The sequence below is a fragment of the Meleagris gallopavo genome, chromosome 2 (assembly GCF_000146605.3).
Source record: "Meleagris gallopavo isolate NT-WF06-2002-E0010 breed Aviagen turkey brand Nicholas breeding stock chromosome 2, Turkey_5.1, whole genome shotgun sequence".
NCBI lineage: Eukaryota > Metazoa > Chordata > Aves > Galliformes > Phasianidae > Meleagris > Meleagris gallopavo.
The window spans coordinates 15892765-15906469 of record NC_015012.2 but is presented as its reverse complement, the minus strand read 5'-3'; the positions used below and the strand labels follow the sequence as shown (position 1 = coordinate 15906469).

General features: G+C 40.1%; 1 protein-coding gene across 1 annotated transcript in view; it reads right to left on the bottom strand.

Moving 5' to 3' along the window:
• Positions 1–3494: 3494 nt before the first annotated feature.
• The window catches only part of CHGB (chromogranin B), a 68083-nt gene continuing 57872 nt past the window's right edge, over positions 3495–13705 (bottom strand). Inside the window, 5 exon segments of the mRNA XM_003203784.4 lie at positions 3495–4410; positions 5574–6097; positions 6100–7320; positions 9300–9393; positions 10737–10780. Of these exon segments, the coding sequence (XP_003203832.3) occupies positions 4327–4410; positions 5574–6097; positions 6100–7320; positions 9300–9393; positions 10737–10780 (1967 nt within the window). The 3' untranslated portion in view covers positions 3495–4326.

Here is a 13705-nt window from a genome sequence, read left to right as displayed (position 1 = left end):
GATTTATTTTCTTATTTCTCAAGAGAGGGAAAATTACAGTTTAGTTAAGGTCTAGAAGAGGTTTTATGGAACGAATACCCGTGGTGCTGAACCCTTGGTTGGAAGCCTTAGGTGCATGTGGGAACTCAGAGCCAGGGATTGGGCTTTCTTTTTTGAACTCCATTGCTCGACTGGAATTTGAAGCTTTGGGATCAAGTGATTAGACTTCATAAAGCTGTAAAATTCTCTATATTAATAAGAATGCTCTTTTAGGAGACTATTAGCTCAAAATAAAAATGGGTTATATTTTGTGTAAAGCAGCTATAGAGTGAATAATTAGAGTGCACCTATCTTCAACTTTTTTTTTTTTTCTGGAAACTTCCAATCTTTTTTTCCCTCTTTTTTAGTGAAAAGATCTTCTCATTACTTGGATAGAAAAATTCAGAAGATTGTAGATTCCACCCTCTCTCCTATATCCTCACTCCTGTGCATACATAATCTATTGTACTTTCGCCTTATTACCTTTTAATAGAGTTTAATTATTGTAAATCATACATATGGAATAGAAATCTGATGTATGGCTTTTAGTAACTGTTTTTTTTTTTTTAACTTGCCTTTCTTAATTTTTTTTCCTAAGAATTTTTAGGGGAATATGTTGGAAGAGTTCTCCTTTACAGCTGCATGTGCATGCTGTGTGATGAAATTGTGAGCCAGAGTATTTAAGGCCTGGAGCCTAAGAGCTAGTGAAAGGCAGGAAAATTATGAAATGGCTCTAAGGCAGGAGGTAAACAAATACAAAAAAAAGAGATTTAGAAATTGCTAGAGTTTTCTTACCTATAAAGCAGCCATAGATACTCCCTCTGCCACCTGCACTGAGCTGATGTGGGGGGGTCACAGAACCACAATAGTTGCACAGTAAGAGCTGGGGCTAAGCAGTACCTTATGTTTTAAATCCCACTTGTTATCATGTGTAACCTGACAAATTAATAACTTGAAGAAAATTCTGTTGAATGTTTTATTTGTGTAATTTAAAAAAAAATTTTTTTGGAAGGAAAAAAAAACTTAAATAGCTGGAAAGCTACTATAGATCAAAGACAAACTGACTTCATTTCACATGCATTACCAGTATCAAATAATGTCCTGCATTTTCAAGTGTGCTGTAATGCTTGTAACACTGAAATGTAGTAAGAAACCAAGTATCAAGCGCTTCATGTAAAATATTTCAAATTATTAATTTCACACTGATGAAACATATTCCTTATATTACTATGGTACAGCCCATCTTGATGTAACCTTTCCAGTTCAGTTGAAACACAATACCATCCTAAAAACTATAATGGAAAGAAAAAGGTTGAAATGCTAGTAATGATTGACTGAAACTGTAGGAAGCCTTTTAAAAAGTAACAAAGTAAACAAAATTTGGAACAAATGAGAATGAGTGCATCCTATAAAATCTTTAACAAATTAGGAAAAAAAAAACATTAAAAGAAACATTTCAAAGACAACAGGAGAGGTAGAGAAAAAAGGAAGATGACAGTTGAATACCTGTATGCACAGCTTAGAAACGTAACTGTTGCTAGTTTCAAGAACTTCCATTTCTGGAGGTGCAGAACATAAACTACTCTAAGTTAATTTTAGTCAGTGACTTGTAAAGAATAAGGAAAGGTCAGGGGTACTAAACCAAAGATGTCTTGCTTAAAGCAACCCACTAAGTTCTGCAGAAGACATCCTTTTGATGAGGTAGAGAACTTGGCTTGCGCAGACTGCCTGATAAGGGCAACTTCCAACCCTCTGTCTTATGTGCTCTACAAATATCCATTGCTGAGGCGCCAGATCATGTTCACTGCTGTGTGTGTTAAGCAGAACCATCTTGGCTGTGGTTACATTCAGCTTAGGCAAACTGGGGCAGCTTGTTTTGGTGTCTGGAAATTAGGGGATTTTGTGTATCTGCCTGCATTCCTATCTCATAAAGTACTCACCTAAGCTGAACTCTGCACAATGAAAGTGACAAAGGAGAGCTAGGCGCTGTTTACACCTTTCAGCTTTTCTCTAACAGTTGGAAGTGTCCAGTCTCAAAAAGCAACTGAAGTTCTCAAGCCTCAGCTTCTATAATACAACAAGAACATCTGACAGGGTCAGGACCTGGTCTGATAAAGGTATCGCTGCCATAAGACCAGGTAGCTGCTTCTACTTTTATCTTCAATCACAGAACTGCTTTCTCCAGGTAAATTTGCTAAAAATATGAACAGATTGAAAGTAGTAGTCACCAGGTTTTCCATTGCTGTGTTTTACTGGAAGTACACATCAAATCTGCTATTTCCCACGGGTACACACACCAGGAGCTGGAAACACTCAAAAGCCAAAGCCACTTAGTTCTGCTTCATTTTATATGGAACACATTTCTGCATCTCTAATACTTGTTTAAAGGTCTATCATCATTCAGCTTCAAAGCCGAAAAAAAAAAAAAACCAGACCTTTTTAAAAATGCAAATTAATATAAATGGTATCAGAGGACTGCTTAAAAAAGTATTCTAGCATTACTCATCGAAGTCTTGAAGAGGCAGTGCAAATGTTTAGATACAAATGGAACAGGCAGAAGCAGTCAGAACAGTTGTTTGACCCTCAGTGCTTGCAGTGGTGTCAGCCCCACGGAGTAACTTGAGCAGAACAGAGAAAGATGAGGGCTGTCAGAGCTATTGGAGCCCACTAAATGACACCTGGTTTTAAAGCAACCTCTTTCACATCATAAGTTTTTAAGCAAAACACTGCTGATTCATGAATGTTTGTATAAGCTGAGCTTTTTTTTAAAAAAAATAATCATTTACAAGAATTACACACTTGCGCAACTTTAGAAAGCTTTCTGTGTTACAACTAAAGTTATTTACTTCTAAGTATGCACAGACATGTTCTCTTTTGCATGCACAGGTCTGTTTCCTTTTCCACCAGCTCAGAGAAAAAAAAAAAAGATCATTCTGCAAAATTTGCTGTATTTACTGTACTGTAAATTTTTTTTTAAGAGTCTTGGACAATGAAAACAACAAAGTATTTCTGCAGCTGGGACACATTCTAACTTTCCTTACTGTTGTTGGAAATGCCTGATGAAATCAGTATCCCACTGAAGTCAAACTATGAAGTCAAAACTCTTATCACCTTCTCTAAGGTCGCAGTCTTCCTATACCTTAACCAAACAAAATGAAACATTTGAGAGCACTTACCAAAATCCCTAGGCACAGCTATACTCAGACAGTTCACAGATCAGCATCTCACCAAATATTTTCACTGCATGTTGCCTTACCATTAAATGGAGAGCGTTTGTGTTTTAATGAGCAGGTGGATTAAATGGGTTAAGGTGGGAGGGGAGATACTGCATATTTACTGATAATGTTGCTCAGCTGAATTCTTTGTATAGCACCTCTTGCATGTGGTGTTACACAAGCAACTGATACAAAAGCACTGTCACAGCAGAAAGTCTAGAACAAAAAAAAAAAAAAGCACATTTGGATGAGTTAAATTGAACCCCAGATATCTGGAGTAATTAAAACTAATTATGGTATTGTTTCTGCTTCATAAGGACACGCGATTGCCAAACTACTCCTTTCACACAGTATTTGTTATTCTGTACAGTTTATTACACAGAACACATCCTGCTCTCGCTTTACTGCTACTGAGATACTCATGTGGTGCAAAATCAGCACCACTCTAACACAGGCTCTGTAACGCTGTTTCTGCTACCTGCTTCTACCACGTACTACGTGGTGTTGTGACCTTTTTGTTTCTTTAATGACTAATTTACAGAACTAAGTTATTCACAGGACATTTCTGAGTTACTACAGCAAATTTATCAGGATTCTTCCTTACCTTTCATGCTCCTGCTAACTGGCAAATAAAAAGAATAGGCAGACTCCCTGTAACTTTTAAAAATAATAGTGAACCACAAGTCAACATTCTGCACGCAACATATTCACCTCTTAGAGCTTAAGCAGAAATAACCCAGTGAGTCAAATAACAAGGAAGAAGTTTGCTCCAAAATCAATGCTTTTTATTATTTCAAACTCAGACATATATATTTCTGAAGAATACTAACACAATTATTTCCACAAGCAATATTAAAAATATCTGCCTTGCATGAAAGGTTATAATATTAAAATTCACGCTATTCAAATTTCAATAGCAAAATAGCAAATTAAAGACATTTCCAGCTTTATACATCACTACACTATAGTGGACAGTAAATAGTATTTCTTGTTTTTAGGGCAAACAACAATCCAGTGGCAGTGAATTTACCACAAAATACAGGTATTGTGAGTACAGCTACACCTAGCTTTGAAACACCAAAGCAGATCATCTTCAGCCTCTCCTGTTGTCATTAAATGTCTCAGCTATTTTCTGCAGCTCCAAATCCATAGCAGCCAGGTTTTCCAGCTCTTTTGCCTGTGAAAGCAAAAAGAGCATTTAACACATCAATCAATCAATATTAGCAAATGTTTTGTTGAAAACTAGAGACAAAGGTAGTTTCTCTGAGGATTATCTCCTGCTATGTACAGGTCCCTAGACATGCTGTGGGACAGGGAAGTGAGTGCTAGTCCAGCACATGCTTCAGAGATTCGTGCAATTTCATGCTTTTAACTGAATTAGTGCTGGGGAGAGTATAAAGCTACTCTTTCTGAAAGCTGGACTGAGCTACAATTTGATCTTTTCAGCTATAAAAAACATTATCTAGTCGCGACTTCCTGCTACCTCACAGCTCCTAGAAGCATGAAGTCACATCTTCCTAGGTGAAGTCCCTCAGTCCTTAGGAGACCACAACCTTATGCTCACAGTGGTTCTGCCTTATGGCGCACAGCAAGCATGGTGTGCAGTAGATGGAAATCTTCCAAATTGCCAGATTGTAAGGGAATAACAGCTATGCAGTCAGTTATTGTGATAACTTGTAAACATGGTTAAACTACATAAATTCCTGTCAGATCTCCACTGCTCTCAGTCCAGTCCAGCTTTGTGCAATAGATACAGTGACGTACAAGACGAGCAGCTTGCTGATGGTTACAGCCTCAGTTTTCCTGAACATTGAAGCAGAACACCCAACAAGAAAGAAATTCCCATACATGGGAACTACATGCACTGATCAAGCACATGAATTTGAGCCCAGATCTGCTCTGCAATTACAGACAGGACATCAACCCAACAGACAGCTGAATCTCAATAAATGTAAAACTTACTTTCCAGCTGTATAAGTTAAACATCCCAACACATCAACTGGTGCCTGCTTAATTACTCCCTCTCCTGTTGCAACGGGCATCTTTTATTCTGTAAAGGCACTAGAGGAAAGGAAGAATTTCCTTTCTCTCCCTGTCTTGAAGCAGACAGAAGCTAATGAGGATGCACATTGTCTTTATTTTATAAACTGGTGTAGCTCCACTAAATTCATTCTAAGACAGCAACATTTTTAAGTTGGTAGAGATCTGGCTTTTAGTATAACTTAATCTTCTTCATGTTTTTCCCACTCGCAGTTAACCAGCCATCTTGGGAATGGATTTAGAAGCGTGCATGTAAAATCAGCTTCCACTGCCTCTTCCGAGAAACATTTGTACACATACCTCCTCCTCTGTCAGAGGCCTCTGGTTCAGAGTTCCTTTGTCATTCCTGATTACGTGACGTTTCTTCATGTCTTCTCCAGAGTTGTACAATTCCAGGAATTCAGCTGATTTCTTCCTGTAATTCAGAAGCTGTGCGAGTTGATCCATCTTGTCGTATTGCCTTTTCATATCGTATCTGTTCCTTTTGCTAAGATTCCTCTTCTCAGAGCGCCCACGGTTCAGAGCGCTCAGGAGCTGCTTTTTATCCCACCAGTCATAGTCGCCGTATTCAGGGAAAAGATTCTTCTCGCTCAAGGTGGGCCTGCTTTCCTCTTTACTCTCTGGAAGCCTCTCTCCTGCGCTGTTCCTTTTCTCAAAGTGCCGGCTCTTCCACCACAGAAGTGGGTATAGAGAGCTGTAGGATGCTGTGGTTCTCTTCTCATTCTCTGCAGGGAGATGGCTTCTGTACTCTTCCTTCTCTGTATATCCTTGTTCCATACTCTCCTCTTCATTTTCTATCTGATCACTGCTGTAATGTTTTTTTCTACTTCCTCTTCCTCCTCATCACTGTTACCAGGGTAGTGCTGCTGCTCTATATTGTCCTCAGTGTTGTAGCGTGTTCTGGCCTGCCCTTTGTGCTCTTGAGTGTATGCTTTCAGTGTCCCTTCACCTTCATCGTCCCACAAGTGGTACCTTCCTCCAGCATGCTGCTGCTTCTCCTTGCTGCTGTCACTGTGATACCTGTCTAGCTCTTCCTCACTTTCATCGCCACGATATGCCCTTCCCTCAGAATGGTGTCTTCCCTCCTCGTGCCATTTCTCATTACTTTCTTCACTGTTGTGATGCCTCTTATTTTCCTCTTGGCTCTTCTCTTCATTCTGCTGCCACCTTTCTCTGTGCTCCACACTTCCCTGGCCTACACGCCTCTTCTCCTCCATACCTTCAGACCCATGCCTCCCACGATAACCACTCTTCTCTTCATGCTGCTGCTCAGATTCTCCATGGTGGTGTTTCTGACGGTTGTTCCTTTTACCCCAGAGATGAGACTCTTCTACGTTTGATTCCTCAGCTAGTTCCTCTTTTTCACCACCAAGGCCTCTATTCTCTTCAGAGGAATCACCCATTCTGTGTTTCCCATGATACCGTTTTGGTTTGTAGGACTTTTTTTCTTCCTCCACTTCTTCATTTTCATGAGATTCTTCTTGCTCATTACGTTGGGAGAAATCATGTCCCTTAGACTCACTCAGGTGGTATTTCTCACTTCTTTCTTCCTCTGCCTCTTCTTCCTCACCTTCATGAGTTCCTTTGTAAGGGCTTTGCATTCCCTCCTCTGAATGCCAGTGATCCATGGGGCGTTGATCGTTCTCCTCAGTGACCTCCTCTGTGCTCATGCCTGCAGAGTGGGACTTCTTGTTGAGAACAGCATGGTCTACTTCTCCATCACTTTGCTTGCTCTCTTTGCCTTCTTCTTCACTGTGATAGCTGTTCTCCTCTCTTCTGATTTCCTGATAGAGTTTTTTTTCTTCTGTATGAAGTTTCTCTTCACGAACAGGTATGTGGTGTCCCTCCTCATCTTCCTTGCTGTTACCTTCCCCAGGATGAAGCTTCTCTTCATCACTTCCTTCCATGCGCTTTTTAGAGTCACCTTCTGCCTGACTCTGTTCCCTCTCTACATTTTCAGAGTGTGGGTTTTCAAGCTCCGATGGCTCTTTCAAATGCCTCACTTCAAGCTGTTTGTCTTCACTTCTCTCTCTATCAGTTTTACCACCTACAACAAAAAAAGGAAGCCTAATGAAGAAAATCAAGTGAAATGCTGTTTCAATTTACATACATAACTGGCTCCTGAAAGTAGCAAGATTTGGAAAAAACTGATTTAAGTTCTGCTCTTAATAATTGTTATTTTCATCTATTTTGTACATTTGCCTGAAAACATGAATTATTTATCATTTTAAAAGTCCCACAGACATTTCCAGAATCGGTTTTCTCCTTTGGCCCTTTTGTTTATTTGTGATGGCATTTTAAAAATTAAACTAACTCTCACTCCCACTAAAAACCAATCACATCTGGAATTCTTTGAATGTCAGGCCACAGCTATTGCATTTGTTTACTGACAAAAAAGACACATTCATTTTAAGCTACAAAAATATATTAGGAGTAGTAAAAATAGGCTTTTAGCAAATGTAAGACTGATTGCACATAAATGAACTTGTTATTTTGCAATTATTATGTTTAATCAAATCATGCACCTTCTGTTACTTTGAAAATCCTAAACATAAGTCTGACCAACTACAACAGTAACAGTATATTTCTATACTGGAAGGCATTTCCACCTCACTTGAGCCTCAGTAACATCAGAAATAGATCGCAAATTCTAAAAGGTTCAGACAACAGCTACACAGATTTAAAAATAGCTTATTCTTTGCAAAAAGCTTCTCATTATCTGATGTTCTTGGAGAATACTTGTATAATGATAAAAACAGGATTCTTATTTTCTCCTTTCAATGAACAAGTTTCTGTAAGTAGACAGGTTTATCTGAAACTAACACTGCCATGTGACATTCAGTGACATTCAGCATCAAGTAGAAACTTGGGGCTTAGATAGGTACCAATAGATGTATTCCTAAAGCTCAAAACCCATCCTTTTCTGATAAACGCATTACAGCCACACAATATTTCCTCTATAAAGAAGCATGAGACAGATGAGTTTCATTACTGCTTCTTGCTGGCAGGTAAGTTCAAAGAGCCTTTTTATTGTTCTGTAGTCAAATGAACATATTCTGGGCAGAAAAAAATACATGCATTTTGCAGTTTGGCACACTGTCAACCACATTTCACATGCAGGCTTATACCTCTACACTGAGGCAGCTGCAGGAACAAGTTCATCAGAAACTAGGATTCCCAAAGGGATTATTCAGCATACGTCTCCAGACCTCTGGAATCAGCACAACAAATTTAATCGCTTCTGGGCTGTTTACATCCCAAGTGAGAGTCCCTCTGCTGAGCTGGGCATGAATTCAGTTGCCACTGGGCACCTTGTTGATTTGAAAAGAGGTTAGCTGAAGCCAGCTCCTATGCTCTGGAATGCATTCAGCACCTGGTCAGAACCTGGCTGCACCTACTGACTGCCCAGGCTAGATGGGAGCTTTTCAAGTTCTCTCAGAAGCTGCAGGTGGCTGAAGCAGAGCCACACGTCAGCCAAGAATCCCTGAATCGCTGACCGTTACCAGGTAAGACTGGTTGTTCTTTGAGCCAGAAAGACTTCAGAGAGGGAAACGGGAATTCTGACACTGAAATTAGGAGGCAACAGATTCACATAAGCTGATTCATCAGTTCATTGGCACCAACACTAGACAGAACCCATCTGAAAGCTGGTTTTCTCAGTGTTACCAACCAGAGAGTCTAATGCTGAAACGCCTCTTTAAGAATATTTCTAACTTACCCTTCTCATTCCACATTAGTCATAGAAGTAAAAACCAGTGACCATAGCGGAATAATTTCTAAGACTGGGGGATGACAATTCATGTTGTTTGTACTTGGAACTTAAGACATTCTGAACTTAAGTTCAGATGATGAACTTGTAGAAGGCAAAACAAGAAGACTGGCACATCATGATTAATAATACGAAGTACATAACTTCCAATACATTATTCTTACGTGTGAAATTAAAATCATTAATCTCTCTTGAAAATTGTAGTTTATAAACAAATATCAAATTTCTTTCACAAGTTCATATAAGGTTTTACTTACCCTTCTTGAGGATTTCTTTGCATTCAGGATTAATTGGTGGGGCACTTGGCTTAGACAGAGCATTGGCTAGAACTTCCACTATGCACCTTGTTATCTAGAAGAAACAAAATCAGACAACAAATTCTCATGGTGAAAATAGAAATCCTGCTTTTGACCTGTCAGTGAGTGAAGCTAGTTTAGGATTAAAGCTCATGGTTAGTAGTTATGAACTTAGCATACTACTTACGAGTTTTGGGCAACCCTCAGCTCTATCAATGCTTTTGGGTAAAAAGCATTGCTCTGCTCCTCACTCATATATTAGTATGAGAATAGTCATTAGCTCTATTTATTCTCCTCTTTTGTATGCATGGTTAACAGGCTCCTTTTGTATGTTTTTAAACATCCTGTTCTATACAAAGGAGTGTCAAACAACATGTGGTAACCCCAACAGAAAAAACACCACCACAATACATCCAAAATATGATGATCATCCAGTAGGATCTGCCCAAATGAGGACCAAGCAAAGGTGCTGCTAGGGCTGTGGATAAACTAAAAAATGCCCTTATAAGCGACATGCTCCACAAACGTATTTCAGGAGTTTACTCTGTGAAAATCAAAGCCTTCCTAGATAGGTATGTGCTTTAAAGCACCACCTCTTTCTGTATTTCACATTTAAACTGGAGAGTCTTCTAAATGCTAAGGAAATCCATTGAAAATGGCACAAACACCTTTAATCCTAACTGCCCAGCAAATTAGCTTTTCTGCACAAATTCATCCAAAATGGTTTTCAAGTTTGGAGTTGTTGGTTGTGAGGAAGCGCTCAGATCCTTGGATCCAAGACGCTCCTTAGGTTGACAACCTGGGTAACTGGATGGGAGGAGACAAGAAAAATATGTGTATGGCTGATTATCTTTTCCCCACTCCTAGCTATTTACAGCTGTTTACTAATGTAAATAACCAGTGGAGAGGCCCCAAGGTCAGATTAGAAATTCGGATAGCAGCCAGGAGATTTAATCAAACAGGTTAAGAAACTCTTTCCAAGGAACAAGCAAGGACCGTGTTAGAAAGGCCATTACATAACAACTGTAGACATTTTCTACTATTACGCTTTACTCCTAACCTACCATTTCACTTTGTACAGTCCGATTATATGTACTATTAAGTAATATTTCAGATTATTTTTCAGTAGCTGCAAAACATAGAGTTTCTGACACAAGAAGCCAGCTTCTGTTTTCTACAAATGCACTGAAGGCTAAGGGACTCTGGGCTTTACATCACTGATGATCTCTTAAGCTTACCTGTAGGAAAACAAACAAACAACAACCACCAAGAAAGAAAAAAAAAAAAAATTAAAACAAAAACATTTCCCTGAAAGCTTAAAAAGAAAACAGGAGCCAGAACACTGGGGAGCATGTGACTGATACTTTTCGAAGTTTGCTTTCACTTAAAGCTACCCACCATTTCTTCCATGTGGTCTTTTTCCACTGGAACTGTGCCGATACCTGCAATAAAAATAAATTATTACAAACTCATTAGTCCTAGCAGGACCATACATATCACTGACAGAAGACCTCAGTACATTAAGGCTGCTTGAACTTTGGGTTGGTAGAGTAAGTAAACCAGATGCATTTTATCTTTTCTTCCTCAGAATGGGAAAGCAGTGTAGAGTCTCACCCTAGCAGGAGAGAATCATAGAACAGCTTGGGTTGGAACAGATGCCAAAGGTGATCAGGTTCCAACACCCACGCCACAGGCAGGGCCACCAACATTTCTAGCACTAAAAGAATATAAACAAACAAACAAAAAGCAACAATCCAAGAATGGAGCCTAATAGTAATGGGTATTCATGTAGATGTACCTGTTTGGTGGTGAAAGAAGAGGAAACAAAGTCTGTTTCCAAATTGAGATCTATTTCACCATCTGCAGGGGCTTAGTTTGCTCCAGGACCATCTCCCCGGCAAGAGACCACTTCAAATATGAAAAGCAACTACTGCCCTAATCCTTCTGGAACAATCCTGTCTCACCTGGATTTTTCCATTCACAAAGTGGTCCATTATAAGCTCAATAAATGAACAGGAAGTTAAATATCAGTGGGGGAGAGGCAGGGGAGAACAATTAAAAAACTCCAGAAAGAAGTGGTACAACTCCTCTCCATCATAAGGACACTTCAGGTAATTAAGACCTCCCCTTACCACTTCTACTGCTGGTCCAAGGTATATAGCTTTGGAAAGAACCTGCTGTAAACAAAACCTTCAGGCTGCTTTACTTTTGCCATCAGTGCTGCATCACTACCATAGAATCATTAGAGTTGGAAGAGACTGGTAAAGGCCATGTAGTCCAACTCCCCTGCACTGAATAGGAACACCTACAGCTCCATCAGGTTGCTCAGAGCCCCTCCAGACTGACCATGAATGTCTCCAGGGATGGGGCACTCACCACCTCTCTGGGCATCTTGTGCCAGTGCATCACCACTCTCTTTGGGGAAAACAAACCAAAACCAAAACCAAAACCCCACACTCTTTCCTTATCTCCAGTCTAAGTCTCCCTATTTTTAGTTTGAAACCACTCCCCTTTGTCCTATCACAGGAGAGCCTGCTAAAGAGTCTGTCCTCTTCTTTTTATCTTATTATGTCTCCAGCTGGTTAATGTGCTTGTCTGTTAGGCATTAATAAACTTTGTCAAGTCTTATCCACCTAGAGATTTGCTGAAGATAAACAACTCCGCCAGCCACACAAGAGTAGGTAAAAGCAAGAGTTATTGTACCACTGCTTCACAGACTTACTACGTTTATTTTAATTGCCATACCTAAACACACAGCTTGGGGTGCAGTTCTGGAGTTTTTACAAGTATCACCTTCTCTTCAATACTGCTTGAGTAGGATAGCATTTGACCCAATGAACACAAAGATTATGGAGAGGATAGAAGCCAATTTACCTTACAGTAGGCATGTCCAACTCCCAGCTCATGGCCTACGTGCAGCCCAACCCCTTCCCCACACAATCATGGTGGCAGATCTGCCATGCCAAGTAGCCCAGCCTCTCAGCACCAACCAAGTATTGGTGCACCATTAACCCTATCTGGGCTGAACCAGGACACAGGACTTGGTGCAGTGGCAGCTCAAGCTTTGGCAAATAAGTTTACAGATTTTGATACATTGGCTAACTGTAGTCCTGTGAACAGCAAAAAAAAAAAAAACACGAATCAGTGGGGCTCCTCAGAAACTAATGCCTCCTGCTTTATTATATTGCGTCAGGATGTCAAAGGCAGATGGTATGGCAGTAGACATTGAACCACACCACCAATATCCCAGTACATTTTGTTGCCATGTGACAGATAGCAGCAGAGAGGTAGCTCAACCCAATGACATTGACATCTGACATGGAAGTGTCTATGAGCAAAGGTGTCGAACTGAATTCCGCAATGCTGAAAAAAATTGCATTTGTTGACATTCACCAACACTTGCAGAATGTTTCTGGAGACCAAACAGTGGGTGTCAGCACAGAAGGACAAGTGATGTGTTTCAGCAGTAGCAACAGTAGGTCACCTCTGCTGGTGCACATTGTTACAAGGGAAACATGCAGACTCTTGATCATCACTGGTAAAAATACACAGCTAATGATGGTGACTGTATTGAAAAAGAGTGTGTTGTAGCTCAGAATTTGCTCTATTAAATACTGTTATTGTGCTCTTTGCATCTGTTGTAGATTCCATGGACATAATTACGAGGCACTACTTTTGGAGCAACCTTTGTAGATGCGGCCCTAGAAAATTCCTCTTCACTCAACACAGCTGAGGTGAGCCAAAAGATTGGACACCCATGCCAGTAAAACTGACACTTTCCCCAGGAAGTTTATTGCAAAAGAGAGGAGTGTGCAACTTTAGACTTCTGCAGAAGCAAAACTCTTCTTCTTTTCCATCTGCAGAGGAAGCAGATATTGAACACAGATTCCACTCTGTAGCTATTGAGCACTGATTCCACTGATTCTGCATAATATCTGAATACTACGCAAATAGCTCTCTCGATATTCCTACTGTCTTCTATTTTTGCTCCCTGAAACACATATGTAGGAATGTGCTTCTCCAGCCCAAGTATACAACTACAGAAAAGGGAACCCACATGAGGTAGCACAGAAGGGATCTCCCTAAAATAGCACTGCATCCCTAACCAAGCCAGCCTCCCAGAACGCCAGGTGGTGTACGGGGGAGATGGGCTATGCAGAGCCAATCCACTCCCCCAGTGTTAGCTGCACTCAGTGCTGAACAAGGCAGGTTTTAGGTTACTTTATTTACTAACCTAGTTATGCAAATAATTACTGCATTACACACTGATGACACTGTTGCAGTCTCACTTGCCTGCATTTTCCATCTGAGCATGAAGAAAAAGGATGAAGCAGCAGCAGGGCAGTAAAGATCCTACTACTGAGAAA